Source organism: Callorhinchus milii, unplaced genomic scaffold (genome assembly GCF_018977255.1).
Source record: "Callorhinchus milii isolate IMCB2004 unplaced genomic scaffold, IMCB_Cmil_1.0 Scaffold14, whole genome shotgun sequence".
Taxonomy (NCBI): Eukaryota; Metazoa; Chordata; class Chondrichthyes; order Chimaeriformes; family Callorhinchidae; genus Callorhinchus; species Callorhinchus milii.
This window is the reverse complement of record NW_024704755.1, coordinates 12,498,227-12,523,286: the sequence shown is the minus strand read 5'-3', so window position 1 is coordinate 12,523,286 and position 25,060 is coordinate 12,498,227. Positions and strand designations below refer to the sequence as shown.

General features: G+C 43.5%; 2 protein-coding genes across 2 annotated transcripts; one reads left to right on the top strand and one right to left on the bottom strand.

The window, feature by feature from the left end:
* The first annotated feature begins 339 nt into the window (after positions 1–339).
* On the top strand, positions 340–5,613 carry LOC103176187 (chymotrypsinogen B-like). The gene is made up of 7 exons (XM_007889595.1): positions 340–391; positions 507–610; positions 1,242–1,321; positions 2,448–2,529; positions 3,151–3,331; positions 4,191–4,330; positions 5,452–5,613. The coding sequence occupies exons 1-7, from the start codon at positions 340–342 to the stop codon at positions 5,611–5,613; spliced, it is 801 nt and encodes a 266-aa protein (XP_007887786.1).
* A 6,703-nt stretch (positions 5,614–12,316) lies between these two features.
* On the bottom strand, positions 12,317–20,536 carry pskh1 (protein serine kinase H1). Its single transcript, XM_007889534.2, has 2 exons — positions 19,496–20,536; positions 12,317–14,130 (listed from the first exon to the last, which is right to left on the bottom strand). Exons 1-2 carry the CDS (start codon positions 20,441–20,443, stop codon positions 13,813–13,815), a joined length of 1,266 nt encoding a protein of 421 aa, XP_007887725.1. The 5' UTR covers positions 20,444–20,536; the 3' UTR covers positions 12,317–13,812.
* Between the last annotated feature and the right edge of the window lie 4,524 nt (positions 20,537–25,060).

Below are 25,060 nucleotides of genomic sequence, written 5' to 3'. Positions count from 1 at the left end.
GCCTCTGTCTACTCAAGGCCCGGATATAGATGTTTGCTGCTGTTTCTTGACTTCTGACTACGATGTAGAGTATCGTGTAAACATACTCCCTACCCTCCTGTCCAATAGCAACAGTCGGGGTGAAGTTAAAAGGGCTAAAATGCCACAATAGCACTTAAAGGGTTAATCCGCAAAGTTGACATTAACCTGCTTCAGAACAGCAACAAATACCCCAGACATTGATCTGACGGAAAAACACCAGCAATTTGCACCTGTTATTTCTGACTCTTATCCAGCAGGGATGTGGTCGAGATCTATAAAAGTCAGTAGCTTACCATAGCGTTGAAATATACAGGAATTATGGCTCTTTTCAGACTCCTCTCATGCCTTGCCTTTGCGGCCGCAGCCCGTGGTATGTTGTACGTTGAAAAAAAAAACACTTGCGGGTTTCCGAGCTCCTTCTTACGTCCGTTCCGTCCAGTCGATGATTATTCAAAGTTATTTTTGACGTGAATGTTTTTACCCAGGTTGTGGCATCCCAGCTATCACTACCGTTATGCCCATCTCCGCACGGATTGCAAATGGTGAGGTGGCAGCCCCAGGATCATGGCCTTGGCAGGCTTCTATCCAGGTACAACTTTCATTTATTCTTTTCTCGAACACCTACGTGAAGGGTCAACAAGAACTTGCATTTAGATAGCGCCCCTCATCCAGGGCAGCATCCCAGAGCGCTTGGTGTGAGTCAAGGTTCTACTGTGCCGGACATTACCAATGTTATAATAATAATAATCCTTGCATTTGATATAGCGCTTTTCACGTCGGGAGGACGTCCCAAAGCGCTTCACAGAACACACTGTAGAGGGAATTGACTGCATATTTGTGGGTGAACGCGGCAGCCAATTGCGCACAGCAATGTCCCACAAACAGTCCATTCCGTCCCAAAGAAAGCGAGAGAGGTCGAAGAGAAGTGGCCAGCTGATACCAAGGCCTCCGTTTTACAATCCTGAGGATTGTAGTGGGGCGGGGAAGACTGAGGAAAGGAAGGAGCCTTCGCAGTCGTATAATATTTCATAATAATCCTTGCAATTAATCGATCTAATCCGATCTCTAACTCAACTCTGGAGCGAATTCAATAAGGGGTTCATTGGGTGCAGCAGCAGCAGCAGCACGAGTTGTAAAGATTGTGAAGTTCAGCAACTTCTTCCTTCAGCTCTGTAAGTGAGATGGCTGCTGACTCTGTCTTATTCCTTGCTTTGTTTTAGGATCGCAGTGACTGGCATTTTTGTGGTGGATCCTTGATTCAATCCCAATGGGTGATTACCGCTGCCCAGTGCGGAGTGAGGTAATAACAGTATCCTGCTCCGACCCAGGGAAGATGACATTAACATGTGTTCCACAAACCAGTTACCGTTCATTAATGACACTGACGGACACTTCCTATCTGTGGCAAAGGCCCTCTCCACTCATTCACCAGCTCTGATGTTCCAACTGATGGAACAACTCAGATGTGCAGTCCTGGTAGCATGTCTTATTAATAATAAGCCTCGCATTTGATACAGCGCCTTATCACGTCTTTGAGACATCTCAAAGCGCTTCCCAGAATGTACTGTTATATTCAAACCAGGACACTGAGGGAAGTAGAGGACATAGAATAAATGAATGGGAAACCCCATTAATAAAAGGATCGCAAGAGTTAACAATCGATGTGTGGTAAACGCCTTCAGGTGGAAATGTGGCAGTGCCTGAATTAATAATAGTAATAATCCCTGCATTGGATATAGTGCCTTATCACGTCGTTGAGACATCTCAAATACTGTAAACACAAAATATTCTGTGCCAATTGCACACAGCAGTGTCCCACAAACAGTCGGGGATTGAGTGACCACTTTTTTTTAGTTAATTTGTTTAAAGGATTATTAAGCCCGGAAAGCAATCTGCCAATTTATTAGTAGGTAATCAGAGGCATGTGGTGTAAGGAATCTTGCCTAAGGTTTCACCCAGCCCAGGAATCAAACCTGGGTTAACTTGCTCGGGAGGCAATTGCTCTTACCAAAACATTATAGGACTCCACAATGGCCAATTACTTCAAATTTCCTAAGTTTTAAATAATGTCCCATAAATTTTGATGGCCCGTCAATACCATCACTGTATTATTATCTCCAAACTGTAGTAGCTATTACAAGGGAACTTGATGAACAGCAGAAGACCAAGGAAGAGGCAAGCAATTGCCACACAGGTCCACCTTTGCACCCCCAAATAAATGTACAGTAAATAAATAGAACAGGAAAGGTGGTAGAGGCCAGTGCACTGGATTCATTTAAAAAGCGGCTTGATACTGTGATGGGTGGATGCCAGGATGGATGTTGTGGGAAGATGAAATCAGATGGTCTGTAGGGCCTTCTTCAACCAAAACCAACATTGTGATCTTGTGGAAGTGGTGACATTGTCTCCTGTCTGTTTCGTTACAGAGCAAACGATCATCGAGTAATCCTTGGGGTATCTGACAGAAACTTACAGCTACAGGATGGTCAAATTATGGAAATTAGCAAGGTTTGTAATGCACTCTGAGGATGGGTTTACCACTGAGTGCAAGGATGTTCTGAGCTTCTAAGGTTTTTTCTTTTGCAGATTGTAGGAATTAGGTCCTTAGAAATAACCTCATGCAAGTCACAAGCTTTTAATCTGCAAATTAAAATGTGAGAGGTTGTTCATACTTCAATTGAACTGCAAAGATGTGAGGATGCCAAATTCCCCGTTGTTTTGACTGTTGGCAGAAATGCAAGCTTTGAGCAAGATATTGCATGACTGGAAGATCCAATGAAACAGGAAAACGTGTTGTAAATTATAACACCATATAAAGAATGAAGATCATTCCCACTAGCTGTTAAATTGGTAACACGGTGGGTATAAACTCCGGATTGTCATCAGAAGAGTTAATAATACTTGCAATTGGCACAGTGCCTTATCATATCGTAGAGGCAGCTCAAAGATGTATTCTGTGGCGTAGAGACTTTTCAAAATTTATTTTGTAGGCAAACTTCAAATTGCAGTCAAATGGTGCACGGCAATGTCCCACAAACAGCCATGGACTGAAGGACCAATTTTATCTGTGGATTGTTGGCTTGCAAAATTGGAGGAGAAAACTTATTGACAAGTTCTTTATTTTTACAGGTGATCGTTCATCCTCAGTACAACCCAAAAACAATGTCCTATGATATGGCCCTGCTGAAGCTGGAGATGCCTGTTACAGTGAATGACCACGTGTCCACAGTGTGTCTCCCCACAGCAACAGACCTCTTCCCATCAGGGATGTTCTGCACCACAACCGGGTGGGGATTGACAAACCCTAACGGTATGGGTAATAAAATATATCTGAAAGCATGTCGCTGGAAAACGATTTCACTGAGAACCATAGAACCTTATAGTGCATGAGGTGGTCATTTTGCCCTCATGGCGTCTGGGCTGGCGTTTTGAAAGAATAATCCATTTGTCTGTCTTCCCCTTGCCCTCCTTTTTTACAGCGTGGCCAAAAAGTCATGATATCTACCCTCTATCTATTTTTGTTTCTGTTTATCTAAACAAAAAGAAAAATATCATTATTTCTTTAAGATTTATTAGACATTGTAATGGTATCACGACTTTTTGGTCACCCTGGAGATATCCATCTGGTTCCCTGTTGAAAAACTAATCATGGATCCTGCCTCCCCCCCCTCCTCCCCCTTTGCTCATTTGGTGATCCTAGAACCAAAAAACTTTACAGCGCAAAGAAACATAACCTAACATTTACAGGTTATGGAGGGAGCGGATGGACCAGATGAAATGAAGTACTTCTTCCACCGGAGTGTGGACAAGACACAATGGGTTTTGGTTCCCTCCTCTCCTCTCAGTCTTTAAAAGTTTAAAAAAACTGTCTTTAAAAAAAGCTACATTTTCGACCATGCCTAAAGTCACCTTCCTCCTCTCCCTCTGCTTGGTGTTTGCTGCCAACTCCGCAAAGCACTTTGAGACGTCACACTTTGTGAAAAGCGGCAAAATATATGCAAGTCATTGTTTTGAATTTGAGTAGGACTGGAGGGGGCGGATGGGGTTCTCCGGGAAAGAGTCCCGTGGTTTAATCGGACCCATAAACAAAAGCAAATTATTTTTTCCTGGTCTGTGCTATTTTTTTTCGAAAGTGGAAAGAGATATTTTGTTGTCTCTCTGATTTACAGATATTGGTTTGCCAACAAAATTACACCAAGCAAGCCTACCCCTGGTCTCAAAGTCGGAGTGTGAAAAAAAGTGGGGCTCCTCGTCGATAATCTCTGATGACATGCTTTGTGCAGGTGGCGCTGGAGCGACCTCCTGTTTGGTAAGATCGGAAAGTGGCCAATTCTGTTTGTCTAACGCAATACAACATTACATTTTTATTGCGCTTTTCATGTCGGGAGGACGTCCCCAGGCGCTGGACAGTCAGGGATTTCGACCTGAGCAGGGGAGTGGTGGGTGCGGGGGAACCTGTCAAAATGATTTCCCACACTTTGTTTCTCCACTTCAAGCTTGTCAGACAGCAATGGTCACTGTTCTCATGGCATGTTCTAGATTGCTTAGTGCTTCCTGGGGTTTTAGTCAGTATCCAACAGATGACTTAATACAGTGCAAGGCATCGCTCATCATTGGCTCTGCATGAGGCCTACTTGATGCTAAGAATGCATCTACAGTACTCATGAGATTCAATGATTTATTTCTCAAAGGTCGATAGCAATGCCAAGAGTTGCAGGAAGACCAATTTCACTTTTTTCTTTGAAGAATTTTTTTCTAACTTACTTTAGATCCCAACATAGAGGTCTTCTATCCTCCTCCTGACCAGTGTTTATCTGCTACTAATATCTGGGAGGTGTCAATGAACAGCATGGATCGAGTTATGCCTTGTCCCATTAAGCATCCCCCTTTCACTCAGCATCTTCCCAAACAGATTAATATACCAGGGAAGCACCAGGTAGGGATCACAAAGGCACTAAAGTGTATATCTCATAATAATACTTACATTTGATAGCACCTTTCACAATGGGAGGATGTCTCAAAGCACTTCATGGGATATGCTGTAAAGTGTAGTGACTGTAGTCAAATGCAGCAGCCAATTTGCACACAGCAACATCCCCAAAACAGTTATGAAGTGATTGATTAATTTTATTTGGAAGATTTTTGTCCAAGACACCGGAGGAAATACCCTTCTCTTTTCAAACAATGCTATGTGATCTCTAGCTTCCACCTGAACAGCCAGGTCGCAGTTTAATGTCTCATCCAAAAAGGTTAGGGTAAGGAAAGTCGATTGAGGCATAGTATAGTACAGGGTACTTTACTCTGAATATAACACTGAATGATAGAAGTGCGAAAGCGGGAATCTGTTCCCTAACACTGATGTACCCACTTTTACTGGAGCAACAAATCAAGATAAATTCTTGTGAATAATTGACTTTCTTTTATTTCCAGGGTGATGCTGGTAGCCCTCTGGTCTGTGAAAAGAATAATGCCTGGTATCTGGTGGGCGTTGTTTCCTGGGGTACAGCTTCCTGCAATTTAAGCATCCCAGCCGTATATGCCCGAGTGACCCAGGCTCAGCCTTGGATCGATCAGACTATAGCAGCTAACTGATTGCCTGTGCCATGATGTGAACTGAACTCTGCCGGTCTGATTGACTGTACTGTAGGTACTGTACAATTTGACTAATAGCAGAGCATGCGTCAGTAATGTTTAATAAAAAGTACCAGTAATGAAGCACCTATTTTTCTATTATCTAAAGTTAATGAACAGCCAGTCTCAAGGCAGGCACGACGGGATGTTTTTTATACATTCTATAAGGAAATCTTAATTAAAAGTGAGTATCAAACCTGCGTGAAACCAGTATTTTTGTCAACTTCTGCAATATTGCTATTTCATTCCCTAAAGTACAATAACAAGGATAAATGCAGTTAGGCTAGCTTTCTTTAAAACTAGGTTGGAGGTTTCCTTTGTGGATGTTTACATTGAAAAGCTCTACAGTCCTTATTCGACAGCCTGTTCACAGACCCTGGAGTGAGAGCATACAGTCAAGTGTTTGAAAAGCACAAATGCCTTCCTGGAGGTCATTCTACTTAAAATAAAGTCCGCTGTTTCTTTGCAACATGAACATATCAAACATGGAACATAAAAAGACTCTTTGGATCATTAACCCTGCTCCTCTCTCAGACCTTGTACAACCCACTCTATTCCAGAATCTAACACACCAATATGATCACCTTGTATAAGTATTCCCTGGTAGCGTTACACACACACAATTCCTGCAGCACTAAAACAGATTTAGTCATAAAATTCCTTTATCTTTGGCAAAGAATGGTCAATAAGAATGCAAGCTGTTGTTTAATATGCAGACTCTGTAGAAATATAGACTCAGACAATTCTTTGGTAAGCGCATTGTGCAAACAGAATTTAAGCATCATACAATTTACTAACAGTATCACTTAATCATACTAAATGGCTTTTAGTAATATGTAGTGCAACAATTAGTCAGAAGGTGGCACTAAAATCTTTTTTTTGGGTTCCTTGTCTGACTAAACATTAGATCCTTGCATTTGATATAGTGCTTTAAGTATTGAAACCTCTCAAAGGACTTCACAGGCTTCACTGTAAATGTAGTGACTGTATTTTAATAATAATAATAATAATAATCCTTGCATTTGATATAGCGCATTTCACGTCGGGAGGACGTCCCAAAGCGCTTCACAGAACACACTGTAAAGTGAATTGACTGTATATGTGTGGGCGAACGCGGCAGCCAATTGCGCACAGCAGTGTCCCACAAACAGTCGTAGATTGAAAATGACCAATTTATTATTGTTTTTGGTTTTGGAGGGTTTATTATTAGGCTCTGTGTGGAGTAAGGAAACTTGCCCAAGGTTTCGCCCTCTGCCTGGGAATTGAACTCAGGTCTCTCACTTGCAAAGCGAGTGCTCTAACCACTGAACTACAGGACTCCACTTTTAGATGAACAACCAATTTGCACTCAGCAATGTTCTACTAAGAGCTTTTAAGTGAAGGCCCAATGATAGCTGAAGGTTGTTGGCTGTATCTGAGATTGTAACTGGCATTATGACTGCCCATATGCCTAGATTTGGGTGGGATGCCCATTATCAGAGGAGCAGTCATTCACATGAAACGTTAAACTGGATCCAGTTTGCCTTTTTAGGTTGAAAATCCCATTGAAGTATTGGAAAAGAGAAGGGAGTTTCTCCCAGTGCCCCATCTAACAAACGCTCAAATAAAAAATTGCTTATTTAGTTCTTGGCTGTGTGCAAGTTGTCTGCTGTGTGCACTTACAAATAGTCACTCCATTTTACACAAAAAAACTGAAACGCTTTCAGTTGTTTCCAATGATAAGGCACTATTATCAAATGAAAGAATGGTTAATAGTAAAAACCCAAATAAAAGAGAGAAAAAGGGATAAGATGGATGAAATTTCACTTTATTGTAATAATCATGAAGACATTTTTACAATCACTTACCAATTAAACAAGACTGAATGCATAAAATAAATAATTTCTATAAAATATCTACATTTTGTGTTACAGGTTACCGCTCAACAAAATTGATCTACAAATGATAAAAAAAATCATATAAAACAGCAACTGTTGAAGATACCACAAAGTCCTACATATATTTGAAGACAATACTTTATAAAAACAACACATTTAAGGGAATACTTGTGGACGACGGAGTTTGAGAATTTGGCAGGAGTCACAAGGACACATCAGATTTCCCCATTGAACATGATGCACTGTAGTACTTCATCTCTTAAATATTTGGTCCCAGTAGTAGACAGAAATGCCCATGTTCATTTTGAATATAAAAAGAACGATGGGCTGCATTCAGTTTGATCAGAGCATTCCATTTGTACTTCATACCTTGAGCGTAAGGCATACACGACGATGCGTGGAACAACAAGAGTAAGTCAAGGCACAAGATCTGTCACCAGTTACCCTACAGGAAGGCAATCATATCCCTGCTCTTTTAACAATTGAATTTGCTAAGAACTCATAAGCTTTACCTTCTAAACTATTTACATTCCAACTCACATTACTGTTACCTTCAAGTGGAAATGACTGCCTATAACAAAACTTACAGTATCCCTCACAAGCTTATTCGCCCAGACAACTTTGTAAAGGTTAATTAAAAATGTACCGTGGTGGTTCTGATGTGCCACGATAAAGACAGTATTGTTGGGAGATTCACAAACAGTGCACACAGTGTTAATTATTTCATATATTCAAATGGTCCAACCCAATCTAGCACAAGGTATATGAGAAAATCCAACAGCTGTAACAAAAAAAACAACTGCAGAGAATCTTTTCAAATTACCTCTCAGTGGAAATAACGACAAAAAATCATTTCACAAGACATTCAGACTTGAAATTCAAAGAAGGCACATTAATGCAGAACTAATTTTTGAGCACACAAAACTTTTTTTTGAAAAAAATGTGTTAGAAACAGGCAAAGATACCAATTCCTATACATCTTGAAGGCACCTGATTTCTAGGGTATCATGCCTGCACGCATAAAATACATAATAGATAGGCAAAACAAGTTTAAAAAAAAGACAAGTAATTTAAACAAATCCAATTAACAATAGTGTTTTCAATAACCTTTGAGAAAAACTAGTCTGTCCAGCTAACAGATATTCTGTTGGTGAACTAGTGGATGAGGGGCTGGATCCAAATTTTATCAATTTATTTTAGCATACCTTAGGGTATAATGCTGCAAAATTGTTCTGTTCACAGTACAGCATTATTGATTAGAGTGTGGAGATGAGAACAAGGACAATCAAATACTTTGCCTGTTAGCCACACAATCCCAAACAGAAGTACAGTAAATACGTGATTTTAATCAACGTCTTGTAACTGGAATAGACATCAAGTGCTTGAAATTATTGATTCTGCATGACATAACAGTAAATCAAATTCGCCCTTCAAGGCAGTATCCTTTTTGTCAATAGAAACCAATTGAAACACAGGAATCTAATTTACAAAGCACTTATTTTCACAGAATCTGCAAATCTATGAGGGGAAATGAAGGAAAATTCGTAGATTTCTTAAACTCTCAAAGAAATTTATCTGAATTTGTAACAAATCAAACTTTTTAAAATGACCCGGTGAACAGATCAACTCAAAAAAAAAATTTAACTAATGGTTCAGGTAGGACAACAAATGAATACTGTTCACACTGCATATAATAGACCTCACAACATCAGAAATGAGTCCTCTGAATAAAATAGTAGAAATTACAGCAAGCATTCGCTCACTTATACACTCAGTCCAGGTTCCCTCTTGAATCTGATGTTTGGATATTATTTCAATGGTAAAAATCGCAGAAATATTCAGAGACCCAGCTAAAAAGGCCAATGCCCCATTGCATGAGGTTGAAGCATATAAGAGAGAAAGATAAAAACAAAACAAGTAGTGGTTAGGTAACACCAAGCTTGAGGTTTCTCAAGCCCGTAACAACAACAACAAAATTATATTGTAAAATGCCTTTCACGTCAGGAGGACATCCCAAGGCACTGAACAGTCAGGGATCAGGACCCGAGGGTGGGTGGGGGGTGGGGCAGAGAGGGTAGGAGAGCAGCTGAAAGCACTGTCAAAGAGGAGGGTCTTGAGTCGTATCTTGAAAGAGGCAAGAGAGGGAGCAAGGCGAAGGGATTGTGGGCTGGAGTTCGAAAGAGTGGAGGTAGAGAGGCTGAAACTTGGGAAATAAATGTTTTGAGGTCAGTGGATGAGAATGTCAGTTAGTGGCTATGGCATGCACTAAATCCACAGCTGAAACCTTTCTTTCATTAAAGCACAAACTAAATAAATATTTCTGCAGATGGATACATTTGTATTTGCCTCATGTCAGCAGCTGATAATGCAAGAAAACATAAGGCCCAGCCGGTCATCAAATCAAAACAGTACAACAGAAATTGGCCCAGATTAATATACCACAGACAACACAAATGGAATGGCACAGTATTGGAGTTTTTTTGGTAACAGTCAGTATATATTTTGAGTGATTCTGTGTCAAAAGCTGTAAATTTCACATTACATTCCACAGCTCTGTATTCTTGGCCCACGGTGTCAAATTAGACGCCAATTTGTCACAAATCAAGCGATTCCAATTACTTCCTCCCCACCACCACCATCTTTATTCGCGCACATCCACATACCAGCGGTAATGAGACAGAACATAGGAACAGGAGTAGGCCATTCAGCCCCTCGAGCCTGTTCCGCCATCCTATTGGATCAAGGCTGATCTGCAGATAAGCGACTCCCATCACAGAATTCTCACGCACTCTGCTTAACAGAACTCAATGGAAACAGAACAAATAGCCCTGAATACAATGTTCTGTTCGTAGCTGTTTAATTTGTTGTTGCAATTGTCTGAACTGACCTCTTTCGACCACCAAGTGTTTGGAACTCCAAGTGAGATCCACTGCAGCACCAGTGTAACTGGTCCTCAGGCTACGATCACTCTGCTCTGTTGCTGACTCAGCCATGAAATTCCTGACCATGTACTACAACCAGGCAGAAGATTTTAGCCACATGCAGCTCTTGGCAATGATCTGCTTGGCTTGTTCCAGTGCTTGTATTGATAGGAATCTGGAACCCAGCCACTTAAGACATTCCTGTTGACAATCATTAACTTAGAATCCAAGCTGCTTGTATAGAGTTAGTTTGTTAATAAGCAGTGAAAGTGGTAGATATCGCTCTACTCATGGCTCAATTGGTAAAGTCACCGTTCAGAGCAAAACAGTCAAATGGACCAGAATATGTACCATAATCTATTCTGTACGGGGTTAGCAGGTCTCAAAGATGGGGGTGGGCAGTAGGAATGTGATCATTTCCCTTTGCACCCTGTATTAGGAATGAAATTCAGCCAGGGTTGCTGCTCAAACTCACCATTCACCTCGTTCCCTTTAAAGTAACGCGTGTGGAATTTGGAAGGAACAGAATTCAGTTCTACTGAGAATATTTCCTCACAGTCAATAGCCTGGGGACAATCCCTGTTTGGGTTTACGCATTGAAAAAAAGGGGCCATTTGAGCCAAGCCCTGGAGTTGTCTGTCAGACAGCCTGTGCCTGCAAAACTGTACCCCTGTATTCAGAAAAGAGAGATTTAAGGAAGTTTCGAAAAACAAGCAGAGATGAAGTCTGTCGAGAATTTTACAACATTGTTCTGTGTGTTCAGCAGCTGTATCGGATCGAAGGTATTTTTTTTTAATGGCAATTTGCCAGACTCGCTCCGCAACACTCGATGCAATAACGCTAATTAACAGAGATTCTAAATGGTTAACAAGAAATTCCTGACAGTGCTGACCCTCTAAAGGAATGACTTACTGCTACAGTACAGAAATTTAGCATGAGAAGAACCAACATGGAAGCAGCCAGGAGTGACTTTGCACGTTCAACATGGCTCTGTGTATCCTATGGTCACAAAGGGTTAGAGTTGGCTTCTGTACGATCAGGAGTCACTGAATTACTTTCATTATCTTGCTGCCACCAATTTAAGTATATTTACGGCACATCAATTTGCATTTATATAGCTCCTTTTACGTAATAGGCATCTCAGTGCTTCACAAAATGAGATCAATTATATTTATGGCACACGGAGCGAGCAGCAGTAAGTGCGCGCTAACAAGGATGTGACTTGGGAGTGTGCCGGTTTTAGCACAGTTACTACTGCTTACAGATTGCTCGAGGAGAGCATTTTGTTTCGGCTCTCATGGTTTCTACAGCAACCACTGTTTACGATGATTGATGGGATTGTCCCACTTGGTCTAAAGTTACAAGCTGCAAATTGAGGTCCTGATCTCACTATGACAACCTGCTCACGTGCAATACATCTGTAATAATAATAAAAGCAATCCTTGCATTTGATACAGCGACTTATCTTCTAAGATCTCATGATGGAGGGGTTATCCTCTCTTCCCTCTTTCATCTCCTCTGTGGATTGTTGTAGGTTAAGAATACAGAGTTTCTGAAAAAGCATCCTCCAAGAAGATTTAATGTTGGCAAATGACAACACTTTACACTGATAAACACTGGAAAATAAAAATCAAAAGGTAACAATATGCATAAAAATTTCAAAAGCTATGATTTAACTAAGCGCAAATATATTGGGGCATATTTTGCTCATATGCTCTAGATCAGGTCCAACCTTTTGGCTGCTGAGGGCCGAATGCCCTATTTGAGAAATGCCGCATAAGCAATATTTTAGTGTTTCGCTTCCAGAAACATAATATAACATTTATGTAGGAGGGGGCAGATGGGCCAGATGAAATGGAGATGGGGGGGGCGGGGAGGGGGGGATGAAATCTAGGGGATTTAATGTATTTTCATAGCTTCAACAACTTTTTCCATTTCACCTAAAATAAGGCAAAAGATGGAATCATTACCATCAACCAGAGGAAGAGGGAAGGGGAAGGGGGGTGCAGGAAGGAGGTAACGGAGGAAGTGTGGCGGTAGTGGGTGGATGAAAAGAGAGATGACCTAGAGAGAACGGTCTCAAATTGACAAAATGTCTGTTGTGTGTAACATTGATCCCCTTTTACAGTGTCAAGCAGCTTGGCGTGTCCGAGGACACCTTAAATTAAGTGGTATTTTGTTGAAGTAGAAGAACAACGGTCTTCTTTATAGTTTATTATTAATCCAGTTAATATCGAACTTTTTTTCAATACGAAAATAGATACGAACATGCACAGCAACCACGCTTACTGCAATGTGTTCAAGACAAGTGCTTTGGCTTAACCTGTGATAAAGTGCAAACTAATCCACACTGGGTCAATGGACAAGTGGGCCCACATGCTCATTTTACCAGCAGCAGGAAGAGAGGCACTACCCCAGAAGGGTGGAAACTGAAGAATTAATCGCTCTGAGCTGCCGTTCCATACCGGCTAACAATTTGGCTTAAGAACAGCAGATCCCTTACAGCAGGTCACCAGCGAACTCAACCCACTCACCCAGGAAACATTGTACAAAGGCCTGAAGGAAGAAACATGTTTTTAACTCGTATAAAAAAACTTTTTTTGTTATTGTTCCCAAATATTATAGTCGGATCTCACAATTAACACTTACACATAAAACTTGGGTTTAAACTGAGCAATACACTCTTGTTTCCTTATCCTTCCAAAGAAAACACAGCCTTTGAGCAGCATATACAGATGCCCTCAAGTACACTGTTCACTGAGGACCCGGGCTAACTGGAAAAGCATGGCACATCCAGCTTTCGATGCTTAAAAAAAGGCCAACTTCTGGGTCATCAGGTCAAGGCATACATCACTTCCTGCACGCTAGGCATGTGCAAGACACGTTGCTGATATCACTCCGCGAACGAAGTCGCAATGCAATTACTGTACTAACACAAATGGAACGAACCAGGAGGTTATCAAAAGTAATCAAAACAAAAGCAAGGTTCAGCATTCAAGTCCCTTCTAACTGTGTTGAGACCACCCCATTCTGAACTTACTCTGTTTAATGGTCCCTTTACATACAGTCCTCTTTCATCGATCTATTTGCATTTGACTAATTTCATTGAAAAACATATCAATGGCTCAATGTTTTCCACCATTGTTTCCGGTGCTATTTGGACCACAGTTGTACATTTGAAAAGTTTCCCCCTTTGAAACGAGAACAGAGGAATGTTTGACTGGCAGAAAGTGGCTCACATCAACTCCTCGAGTCACAGACTCACCAAGTCCATGGTGATTGTCACCTGGAGAGCATTACATGCAGAGAAAGTGCACTGTGGGAGACAGACAGCGTTACACCAAAGTGTCCCAGGTCCCTCGTCAGCCTTCGTACTGTTGCTGATAGCGTAGATTGAGCTCCCGCAGTTCCCGCTCTCGTACTCTCCGCGACTTGTTGGACTTTGTGGACCTGCTGGACCTTGTGGACTGTGCTGACTTGGTGCTTTGGCATCGAGATGAAGCTCTCTTCAAAAGGTTCTGCGAGATGGAACGGTGCAGATTCTTCATAGAGGACGACGCTGCCATACTTACTATCCAAGGATGTTTCAAGGACTGACCTGCAGTCATCCTCTCACTGGAATCCACTGTAAGCAATCGGTCTATAAAATCCTTGGCTAGGTTTGAAACACTGGGCCACGGCTAAAAAATAAACAAATAGAACAGTAAATCATTACAACACGGAATGAATGGAGGTTTAAGAGACTGCACATTTTCCAACATAAAGTTGTATAAAATTTACATTAATCACATCAGTTTTTATTGTCACATTAGGTGAAAGCAAAAATTTGATAGAAAAAATCTGAATTCAAAACTACCATGCAAGCCTCTACCTTGGATTAAAAAAAACATTATTTTCTGGAAAATGTATAATTTGTGCAATGCACATGCAATATGTATTTTCACCCTTCGTCAGAATAAAACTGCTGGATCCACACGTTGCTGAGACAAAAGACACGCTTCCCATGCCACTATTTGTCAAAACCTCAACACTCAAACGATGTCAACTTGCTGCTGATAAATGTGTACATGGGCCTTATTATCCAGCTTAACAAAATGTATTTTTACTGCTAAAGAACTTTTATAGCACCTTATGTCGAAACATCTCAAGATGCTTCATAATTATTGTCAAGTGTAGTGACTGATTTTATAAGCAAACAAACATTGGGAGGCCCCCTCTACAGAACGATCATGGGAATCTGCTAATGTATTACTCTACTGCTGGTAAACATAGCTAGAGTATCTTTCGAGAATATCACGGCCACCGTTCTAATCTCTGAATACATTACAGCTTTGTAACACCCTACCTATGAGTTATCTAATTTTCAAAATGAATGGGTACACTTTCCTTTGTGCTTCATTACCTCAATGCTGTGCAAATAGATTTGCATAACTCAGCACCTTATCACACCTGAGCCTCATTGCACTCCTTAGCAAAGAATAACGAAACCTCTTATTTAAAAGAAAGTGAAGGCCTTATCGCTTCACAACCTGCCATAACAGGTGACATCAAAAGATGTCTTGCACGATCTCAGTTTCAAAGGTCAAACCTAAACTCGATGGAATCGTGCATCCAATTTTCCCATTTGCGTTTCAAAGCATTCCGTCCTTCCCAATTCTCCCTTGGGCCTGATATGTGGCTCGAGTTGGCAATTGTTTTACAATGAGCCAAGGTAAACCAAAGTTACCAGGACCCTGGGGAAGTCCAGGCCAAACCCTGAACAAGATGTATAGAAAGAACAAGTAACATCAATGAATAATCCTGACTCCTGACCCCCTTCTCCCACCCCCTGCCTTTTTCCTCCTGCAGCTATTTAATTGAAATGTCAGATAGCATTGTCACTTTGCTCCTCGTTCCAACAGTCACGTCAAACGGAAAGAAGTTTCTCAACGCTCACCAATGGGGAGTCATTGAAAGTATTCTGCGGTTATTTCACTTCCAAAATTGTAGGCACAGAAGAACAAACCAGGCTGCACTTCTGACTTTCAATGGTCTTGCACTTACAGCGAGACTTTCTCACTTTAAAAACACTCGACATGGTCAGAAAACTGCAGTTGAGAAACTCTAGTGCATTTAGATTAAAACCATATACTTCCTATTTGTATCAGTCACCCTGATCTTTTTAAAAAAGGACATGTGTATCCGTTATGTATAGCTTGCAATCTCTAACAAGTTTAATAATCCATCCAAGAAACACAAGATCTGTGAAGCAGAAAAGGTTTGCACGTTTGTCCTAACTCTCGGCAATCGGGAAAATTCATTATCCAAAGTCAGCCATCAAACCTGAACTTTGGCATCTCCAAAAAGGTGATGTATACAAACACTACTCATCCTCCAAGTCATAGATTATACAATATAATATATTCAAAAATGCAGGCGTGAAAAAACAACAGCTCTTCCAGATTTTAAACTGTAAACTACGCTGCCACAACCGCAAGCTAACATTTTCCAGACATTCATTTACTCACAGCATTGCAATTCATTTCCAAAATCATGATTCAACTGCTCCACACTTCTCCTCGTGTCGGTCATGCCATGTGCAAAACTGAAACACTTACAAGAAGATTCTTACCAAAGAGGATTTCGAAATATTCCATGACCCAAATTTGTTCATTTCAGCTTTGAAACGCAGCTTTATGATAAAAATTCACCCCAGATATTTCCAAATTAAATAATATGCATCAAACTTTCTATTTTATCATCAAAGTATATTCTGTGAAGTGCTTTTAAGATGTCTCGAAGACCGGATAGGGCACTCTACCAAATGCAAGGATCATTATTATAGGCACTGCTTTAGCTACTTACGCAAAACACAACCTGTTTTGTGACATTTATTTAATCAGGAGGTAAATTTGTCAGACTGTTGAGCAACCATAAATAAGGGGATAACACAAGCTAATGCAGAGAATTGTCAATCATAACTTACTGGAGAACTTTCATTAGCTTTGACTATTTGTCTTTCCCTGACATATGCAGCACACACTGCGAAAGCTGTACTTTCACGATTACTTCAAAAGAACATTGACTTGTTCTTATTCCTGTTGCAATCTTTCTAAAGCTCTTCACGCTGCATGACATTTGAATTAGAATTTAATCAATACGGAGGGAGAATACATGTGTGCGTGAGGTCTCAGCAAAGAAAGTCACCTGAAATTCTAATGCGTCAATTTAAACTTGTAACATTTATACGACCAAAATTATTAAACTAACCCCGCGCGTACATCTTTGCAGGCCCACCGACCGGCCTGCTTTCGATACCTCTTACTCTGTTAATAATTTTATAAGGTCAGTGCAAACATTCAAACCTCTACTTAGTAGGAGGTGCTCCCAGGAATGCATTTTTTAAAAATGGAACTTGAACTTCTCTTAAAATACCTGTTTGGTGGCGCACAGACCGATTTAGAGTCAGATATTTTGGAATGGATGGAAAGCTTACTTGCAACGACCAGTGAGTACAAGCACTCCGGACGCTAACCGGCATGAAGGGCGCTAAATAAATGCAAGTTGTTGTTGCTGTTGTTGTATGGAGGCGCTATAACACCTTCTACAGCGGCCATAAAGCAATTCCGTTCTGACACGAGTACGGATAAACTGTCTCTTATTAGCAGGAAACAGATAGCACAGAGCAAAATGTCATCACTTTGAAAGCTGCCAAAAGCTGCCACGAATGGTTTACATACACACAAGGTTGAAGAATCCTTAAACAATTCCATCACATGTGTCTTCATGACCAAGGAAATGCTTAGTCAGTTCTCAAAACATTTACTTTCTTACCTTAAAAAAGAACCTAAGAAAGGTTCTCCTATAGCCAGCGCGCTGCAGGGCAAACAATGCTTACTTTATTAAGTTATATTACCACAGCAATTCTTTATGTTAAACTTCCATACTTAAGCTTTAGCTTACAAACACAATCTTCAATTTCTGTCTGTAACACCTACATTTCATTAACATGTCCGCCTGACATAGAGAGGAGAAGTGTATTCTAATAAAGTCAAGTCTCCATGTTTCCCCTTCCCTGAAGGAGAGGGTAATCTCTGCCCAGACCTCTTCCAGCAGCACTAATTCTTGCAGCTTAAGACGTTACTTGCATCTTTTCCATTAGGAATCAATCACCTGTCAGGCCATTCAATGACTCTTGAGAAGCTCAACATTTAAATTAATGCTTGATAAAAATGATTGAGTACATACTCATAACTTGCAATTTAATTCCAGCTAATGTGATTTTCAAAATAGATCAAACTCAGAAAGGACTGCAGGCAAGTTTTCATGCGGACAGATTTAAAAAGCATTTTTAGAGCAGAACAGGCTAAATCAAATTGATTAAGCAATTAAATATGTGTTCACCTTACACCATGACTTATACAGTATAGAGGATGCAATGCAAGGACCTTGAATAAAAAAAATTAATCTATGAAAAAGGAGAGCAGATAGCAATTTATAGAATAAATACAGAAAACACCAAATGTTCCAACACACGGATGAATCACCTAGGGGGATAAAAGTTATATGAAATGATATCCGGTTGTTTAACAACACCACTTAAATACAGTACAGTCTACAGTGGCTAAATACATCACTTAAAAAATCAAAAACGGAGAGAGAGCTATATTTTCTTCAGACCATACCCTTTTGGTGTGCCAGTACCTCAAAAGAATTCAACATGTAGGTTATTTTTTATGCGGTCTTAACTTTCCAGTCACCGAATAAATCTAGTTAAGTGTTCAGAGGAAATGAAAGGAAATAAAACACAACTTCAGGATAGACTGGTAGCCCATCAGAGGAACAGTGTTCATAAAGTGTCAGTTACAATAAGAAAAGGGAATAATGAAAGCTCACAAAGGGAAAGGATATACACACTCATGTTAAATGCAAGCTCAGCAAGTTGCTTTGTTTCCTAGTTCAAAGATGTAAAGTCACTTGGAGAACTTTTGAAATCTTACACGCAGTTTGGCATTTTGTTTTGAAGGATATGGTCATTAAAAGGTGGCGAAATAAAAACTGACTTTACCATGATTAAGTTTTGCTGAAAACGTATTCAGTTGTTCATCGAATTAAGTTGCAAAATAACATTATAAATGCACGTGAACGACACCGAGCAAACAGAATTAAAATACAAAGATCTCCGCAATGTTAATCCATTGACAAGAAACATGGTTATTTGGATCTAATATAATTGGGACAAAAATATGTGGTTAATCTTCCTCCATCTCTGAACAAGAAAATATCTGCAGGCATTTCAGGAGGACGAGGCATTAAGACTCCTCAAGATTAAGTTAACAAGATTTAACTTGTGAATAAAGTTACTTTCAAAAGAGGCAACAGAAATGTTTACTGCAGCTACTTAAAGGAAAATAAATAAACTGTTACAAATCAGCTACATTAATTGAAAACACAAAGCCAGATACAGGCGTATCTATCAGTTACAAAACAAATAAAGCAATCAACTTTTAGAAACTTCACAATTCCTGTAGGTATAGACGCTCAAAACAGAAGCTGCTGCTGATCTCATTCCTGTCATCAGACTGATAGTACAATACAAAATAGAAAATTATAATGGATAGCACCTTTCACATCAGGAGGAGTCAGGGATTTGGACCCGAGCAGGGGGTTTGGGATCAGGGAGGATGGAGGGCAGGGAGGGTAATATTAATAATCCTTGCATTTGACATAGTGCCTTATCACAACTTCGAGACGTCTTAGAGCGCTTCACAGAATATTTTTTCGCAGCGGGTAGGAGAGTGGCCGTATGCGCAGTCAAAGTGTCCTGAGACATGCCTTGAAGGAGGAGAGGGAGGGAGGGAGCGAGACGAAGGGAATGTGGGACGGAGTCCCAAAGGGTGGGGACAGAGAGGCTGAAGGCCAGAACGCCGATGGTGGGATGAGGAGGCGTCTCCCGGGCAGGGGATTTGGAGTAGGCCACAGCTAAAGATTAGCAAAATTGGAAGTGGTTAAAGATTAGCAAGTATTTTTATAAAACAAGACTACGGTCGAGGTCCGATCACTCACCTCTCCTGAGTAACTGTACTTGCCCTTCAATATTTGTCGGTATAATCGTGTGCGATTATCATCTTCAAAAGGCATAGTTCCGCTTAGCAAAATGTAGGAAACGACACCCAGAGCCCACATGTCAACAGAGTTTGTGTATGGTTTCCTCACAAGGATTTCTGGCGCGATGTACTCAGGGGTGCCACAGGTGGTCTTCATGAGACAGTCGTCCCCTTTCTTTCGAGTGCTTGCTAACCCAAAATCCGTAATCATGATTTTTGACTCGGCACCTGGGTGATAATACAGCAGGTTCTCAGGCTTCAGGTCTCGGTGTGTGATGCCCAGGGTATGCAAATATTTCACTCCATCGAGAACCATCTGTAGCACTCTGGTGCCATCTCTTTCAGTAAATGAGCCTTTGGCTATAATCCTGTCAAAAAGTTCACCTCCAGTCGCCAACTCCATCACCATGTACACTCTCTCCTGAGTCTCAAACACTTCAATGAGCTGTATTATGTTTATGTGCCTCACTCTTCTGAGGACGTTCAGCTCAGACTCGCACACTTCCCTGCCCTCCTTGTACTTTGTCTCGATCAGTTTTATCGCGTAAGGCTGTTTGGTGCTTTTATGCTCTACTCTGACCACTCTGCTAAAACTCCCTCTGCCAATCAGTGCCTTAATATCATATTTTGCAGTCACTCTGGGGTCAAACTTGGCCCGGTATTTGGCCACCTTGTTCCTCCTCGGATCACTCTGCTGCTCCCAATGAGCGCTCTGTTGGTACGCGTTAGTGTGATGAGGTGGGGGCGGTGGACCTGTTTTGCCTCCGCTCTTGATGGCGTCATCTTTAATAAAGTGCTTGTATTTGTCGTCGTTTTGCCCAGTGTAGGGCTCCACGGTTTTGACGAGATCCAAGTGGACGTCTTTAGGTGGCGGCTCGGGCAGTACTTTGCTCATCCCACAGCCCATCACTTTACAATGTTACTGAGCCACAAAGGCATTGTGTCACTTCATCATCATCATCATCATCATCATCATCATCGTCATCAGCAGCAGCATCATCCTCCTCCTTCTCCTCCTCCTCCACCACCACCAACACCTCCAACACTTCCACTCGGAGCTCGACCCCCTTTCCCTCTGCACGGAAAAGAAAACGGTGCACAAGTCACGCGTGCACGCACGAGCGCGCGCGAGCGCGGGCGAGGCTTTTATAACCGACCCGGCCAACATTTCATGGCGCGTGAGCCGCCGGTCAATTCGCCTCGAGAGATTCAGAGGCCGTTTGTGTTTTTTTTTAAAAAAAAAAGAAACGCACAGCGTTCGGGCCGTACGACCGCTCAGCCGACCGTGTACCGGAACGCTCCGATTCGTACCGAAGATTTAATGCTCAGGACTAACAACGGTCACGTGCGCGAAGTACATCGAACGTAGTGACTCTCTTTTTTTTTGGGGGGGGGAAGGAGGGAGGGGAGGGAGGGGGAGGGGAGGGAGGAGGGGGGAGGGATAGAAAGCTTACGGCAAGGAGGCAACGTGAGCGTAGTAAAGGGAGTTTCTAATGTGTATTCGCCCCCAACCCCCACCCCACCGCCCCCCACCCCACCGCCCCCCAACCCCCACCCCACCGCCCCAACCCCCACCCCACCGCCCCCCACCCCCACCGCCCCCCAACCCCCCACCCCACCGCCCCCCAACCCCCACCCCACCGCCCCCAACCCCCACCCCACCGCCCCCCAACCCCACCCCACACACACACCCTTCCTCCTCTTCCTCTTCCTCCTCCTCCTCCTCTTCTTCCTCACCCCCACAGAGACAAAACACAAGCGGTTTGGGTGTCAGGAGGGGGAGGGGGGAGGGGGGAGGCCCAGGCTCCGGGGTGGGGTGGGGTGGGGGTGGGGGGGGGGGGCAGCAGACAGCAGACCCCACCCCTCACCCCCTCTCACTCACCCCTCAGACTGACTGACTGACTGACAGACGACGACAACAACAACAGCTATGTATTAACACCGCGCTGTTCGGGCGCGGCGGCGGGTCTCGCGCGCGCGTTCGATTCACACTCACACTCGCTGTCGTCCCGCGGTCTCCGCTGCGGACAATTTGATATAGAAAATCACAGCGAAAAACAACAGCCCTTCCTCCCCCCTCTTCCTCTTCCTCCTCCTCCTCCTCCTCTTCGCTATGGCGACCGAGACCCTCCTTCAGCTTTCAGCCGCTCTCTCTCTCTCTCCTCTCTCTCTCTCTCTCCTCACTCTCTCTCGCGCGCGCTCTCCCTCCTCCCCTTCCCCGCATCTCCCGGAGCCCGGGCCCCGCTGCCTCGGCGCTGCTCGCGGGCCTCAGGGCGGCGGCGGCGGCGGCGGCTGCAGCGCAAAGCGGCGGCCGCTCGGCTCCGCTCCGCTCGGTAGCGCCCCCTCCCGGCCCGGCTGCCAAACTGCCGCCCGCCCGCCCGGAGCCCCGACCAGCTGCTTCCACCCGGTCCGCTTTCCGCTTCGGGTCGTTTCAACCCCCCCCCCCCCCCAGGTCCGCTTGCCCTGCCCCCCCCCCCCCCCCACTGACCCCACCACTGCCCCTCCCCACCACTCCCCTCCCCCTCACTGCCCCCACTCCCCTCCCCCCCACTCCCCTCCCTCTCACTGCCCCCCCCCCCACTGACCCCCCCACTGCCCCTCCCCCCCACTCCCCTCCCCCCTCACTGCCCCCACTCCCCTCCCCTCACTGCCCCCACTCCCCTCCCCCCCACTCCCCTCCCTCTCACTGCCCCCCACTCCCCTCCCTCTCACTGCCCCCCCACTCCCTCCCCCCCACTCCCCTCCCCCCACTGCCCCCTCCCCACTCCCCTCCCCCCACTGCCCCCCCCACTCCCTCCCCCACTGCCCCCCCACTCCCCTCCCCCCACTGCCCCCTCCCCACTCCCCTCCCTGCCATTCCCGTCCACTCCCTCTCCCCTTCCCCCCACTGCCCTCCCCCCTTCCCTCCTCTCCCTCCCCCCTCCCCTCCCCCCGCGCCCCACCCACCATTTCCCACCTTTTAATAAGAAAATCTTACGATTGTAAAAGTGTAATAATAATCTGTTGGATAGTGAGGGAGGTGTTGGTTTGGCCAATTCAAAAAAAATTCGCAAATTGCAAAGGAATTGGAAGCCTTTTGGCGAAGTGAATCGTACTTGAAAAGCAGAACTTCGTCCAAAGTTTTTGAGGCCACTTTTGGAAAACAGCAGCGGATGATTTCAAGCATTTTCGAATTAGAATCCCAGAAACGTGTACGTGTGTGTTTATGAGTACGTCTGTGTGTGTCTCTTCCGCGTGCGCGTGTGTTTACGAGTGCCTCTGAGTGAGTGTGAGTGTGTGTGTGTGTCTCTCTCTTCTTGTCTAATCGCCAGCATTTTTCAGGCTCGCTTCTTTTCAACTGTTAAGCCAACTGAACCGTTAGAACGACGACGCTTCAGCCACGTACGTCAGGCACAGTGCTGCTCTTTCATCTCACAGCCAATATCAACGAGGGACAGAAATGCCAGTGAAGTGGCGCAGCAGGTTATGCTGACGCACCGTTCCTGTGGAGTCGTGGGGTTCGTTCAGCCTTGCTCCTGGGAGCTTCCTCCCACAATGAGCTCAGTCTCAGTGAATGATTCACCTCACAAAGGGGGAGTCGACTGTCGCGCACCTCACTGCCTGGTTCCAGAAACGTTGGCAGACCCTGCAAGCGGGTTAACGCGGAAAAATGTCTTGCAAAATCATAGGCGCGAAAGCAGCACAGAAAGGGAACAGAGAGATAGGTTGCGCGTGTTGTAATGTAACCCTGGGGTGTTATTGATGCCAACTCTTCAGGTGAGTTGCGGGAGAACAGATCATGCTTTGGATTCAGGGCAGGCTAATGAGCAGAGATGAGTGACAGCAGAGAAGGTGGGAGAGGTCAAGATAAACCAAATTAAATTGGGTGCAACTCTTGACTGTCCAGCGCCTTGGGTCATCCTCCCAACGTGAAAGGCGCTATATAAATGCTACTTGTTGTTGATGATTAGATATAAAGCATCGGGATTGTACATGACAAGGTAGTGCAACTTACATCACCATTCCCTGTGGTCCAGCTCCCTGTGCTGAGCTATCAACGCCCACAAAATACACAGTCGATTCACTTTACAGTATATTCTGTGAAGCGCTTTGAGACGTCTCGAAGATGTGATAAGACGCTATATCAAATGCAAGGGTTATTATTATTATTATTCTCAATGCTGCTTATGGATTGCCGTGGCTGGGGTTATTGGGATGTGATTCCACCATTTACCTTCTCTCTTTCATGCACCATCCTCTCATTCTCTTTCCTGCCTTCAGTGGATGTCATTCATCAGTTCTCAGAAAGGCCACTGACTCATTAGGTGGTGGGGAAAATATATCGAGATCAGCTCCACCCTAGAAACTCTCCTGTGCTCTTCCCCAAACCAACAGTTAAGCTTAAAGCAGTGTCAATAGAGGCTGCATGAAAGTCCACCATTCTGCTGTAAAAAAGCATTGGAGGATAAACTGTAAGGAAAAGAAATGTTGGCATCAAGTAACTTCCCTTCCTTTTTATTTTTGGTCAGCCGGGTGTCTGACACTTACAGAAACCCATCCCCACGTTTAAGAGCAACTACCTACACATGGAAATTCCAGAGATAGATTGTTGGAATGCAATGCACACTCTCTCCCTGGAGGGATGCATCCTGCTTACCTAATTCTGGAAAGTATTAGGCGCAGGTTGGCAAGAGCCAAGGTTTGTGCCCCCCAGAGTGTGAGTTGGGTCAACTGCTGGAGAGTAACCAGCTGAAACCACGTAGCTTGCCATTGCTATCGACTGTCTGACTTCCTTGTGCTTTCCTCTCATTCAGGAACACGCACAGTTAAGAAGAGTCCAATATCTTTTCCGAGCGGTTGTGTTACGGGGTCTATCCTCACTCACAGCAACAAACATAATGCCGCCGAGGCTGACCCAAAAGAAAGCAAATTCAGATCGCATGTGAAGGAAGCACAAGCCCCGGCTATCAATGTAGCACGCTCCATTTCTCGGTTGAGAACGTGAGCACATTCACAGAGGAATTAAACGCAAATTTAATTCCAAGCTTATACTGGCTCAACTGATGCAGCCAAATCCAGATTAACTCAGATTTTTGGCAAAGAAGAAGAATATACTTTTATTGGAATTCAGCAGTCGTATCCAATGCTCTAAGCACACGGCAAGGGCATGTTGGCACGTTGGCAAGCGACCAGGTCTAATTGATCTAAGGCAGCCAAAACTCTATCAAACCTGAACATCATTTTAAGATGGTGAAGCTAAGGTGGGTAAACCCAGGTTTTGTAACACAAACCTTAAGTGTCTCAAAAGTTTGTGAATCTCAACAAAGCTTTGTGTTTCCACTTTTAAAATATCTGCCATGGGAACGAGAAGTATTTTTACACTATTTATAGTCGAGAGAGAGGGGTGTCCATACTCTGAGAGCTGTTGAGTTTGTACAATAGCTGAGGTGGCAGCCTGGCTCGGTTGCTATCACTCTCACCAATCTGTGTATTCGGTGAAGCGTTAAAGAAAATAACTTGTCTTTATATATCGTCTTTCACTTCA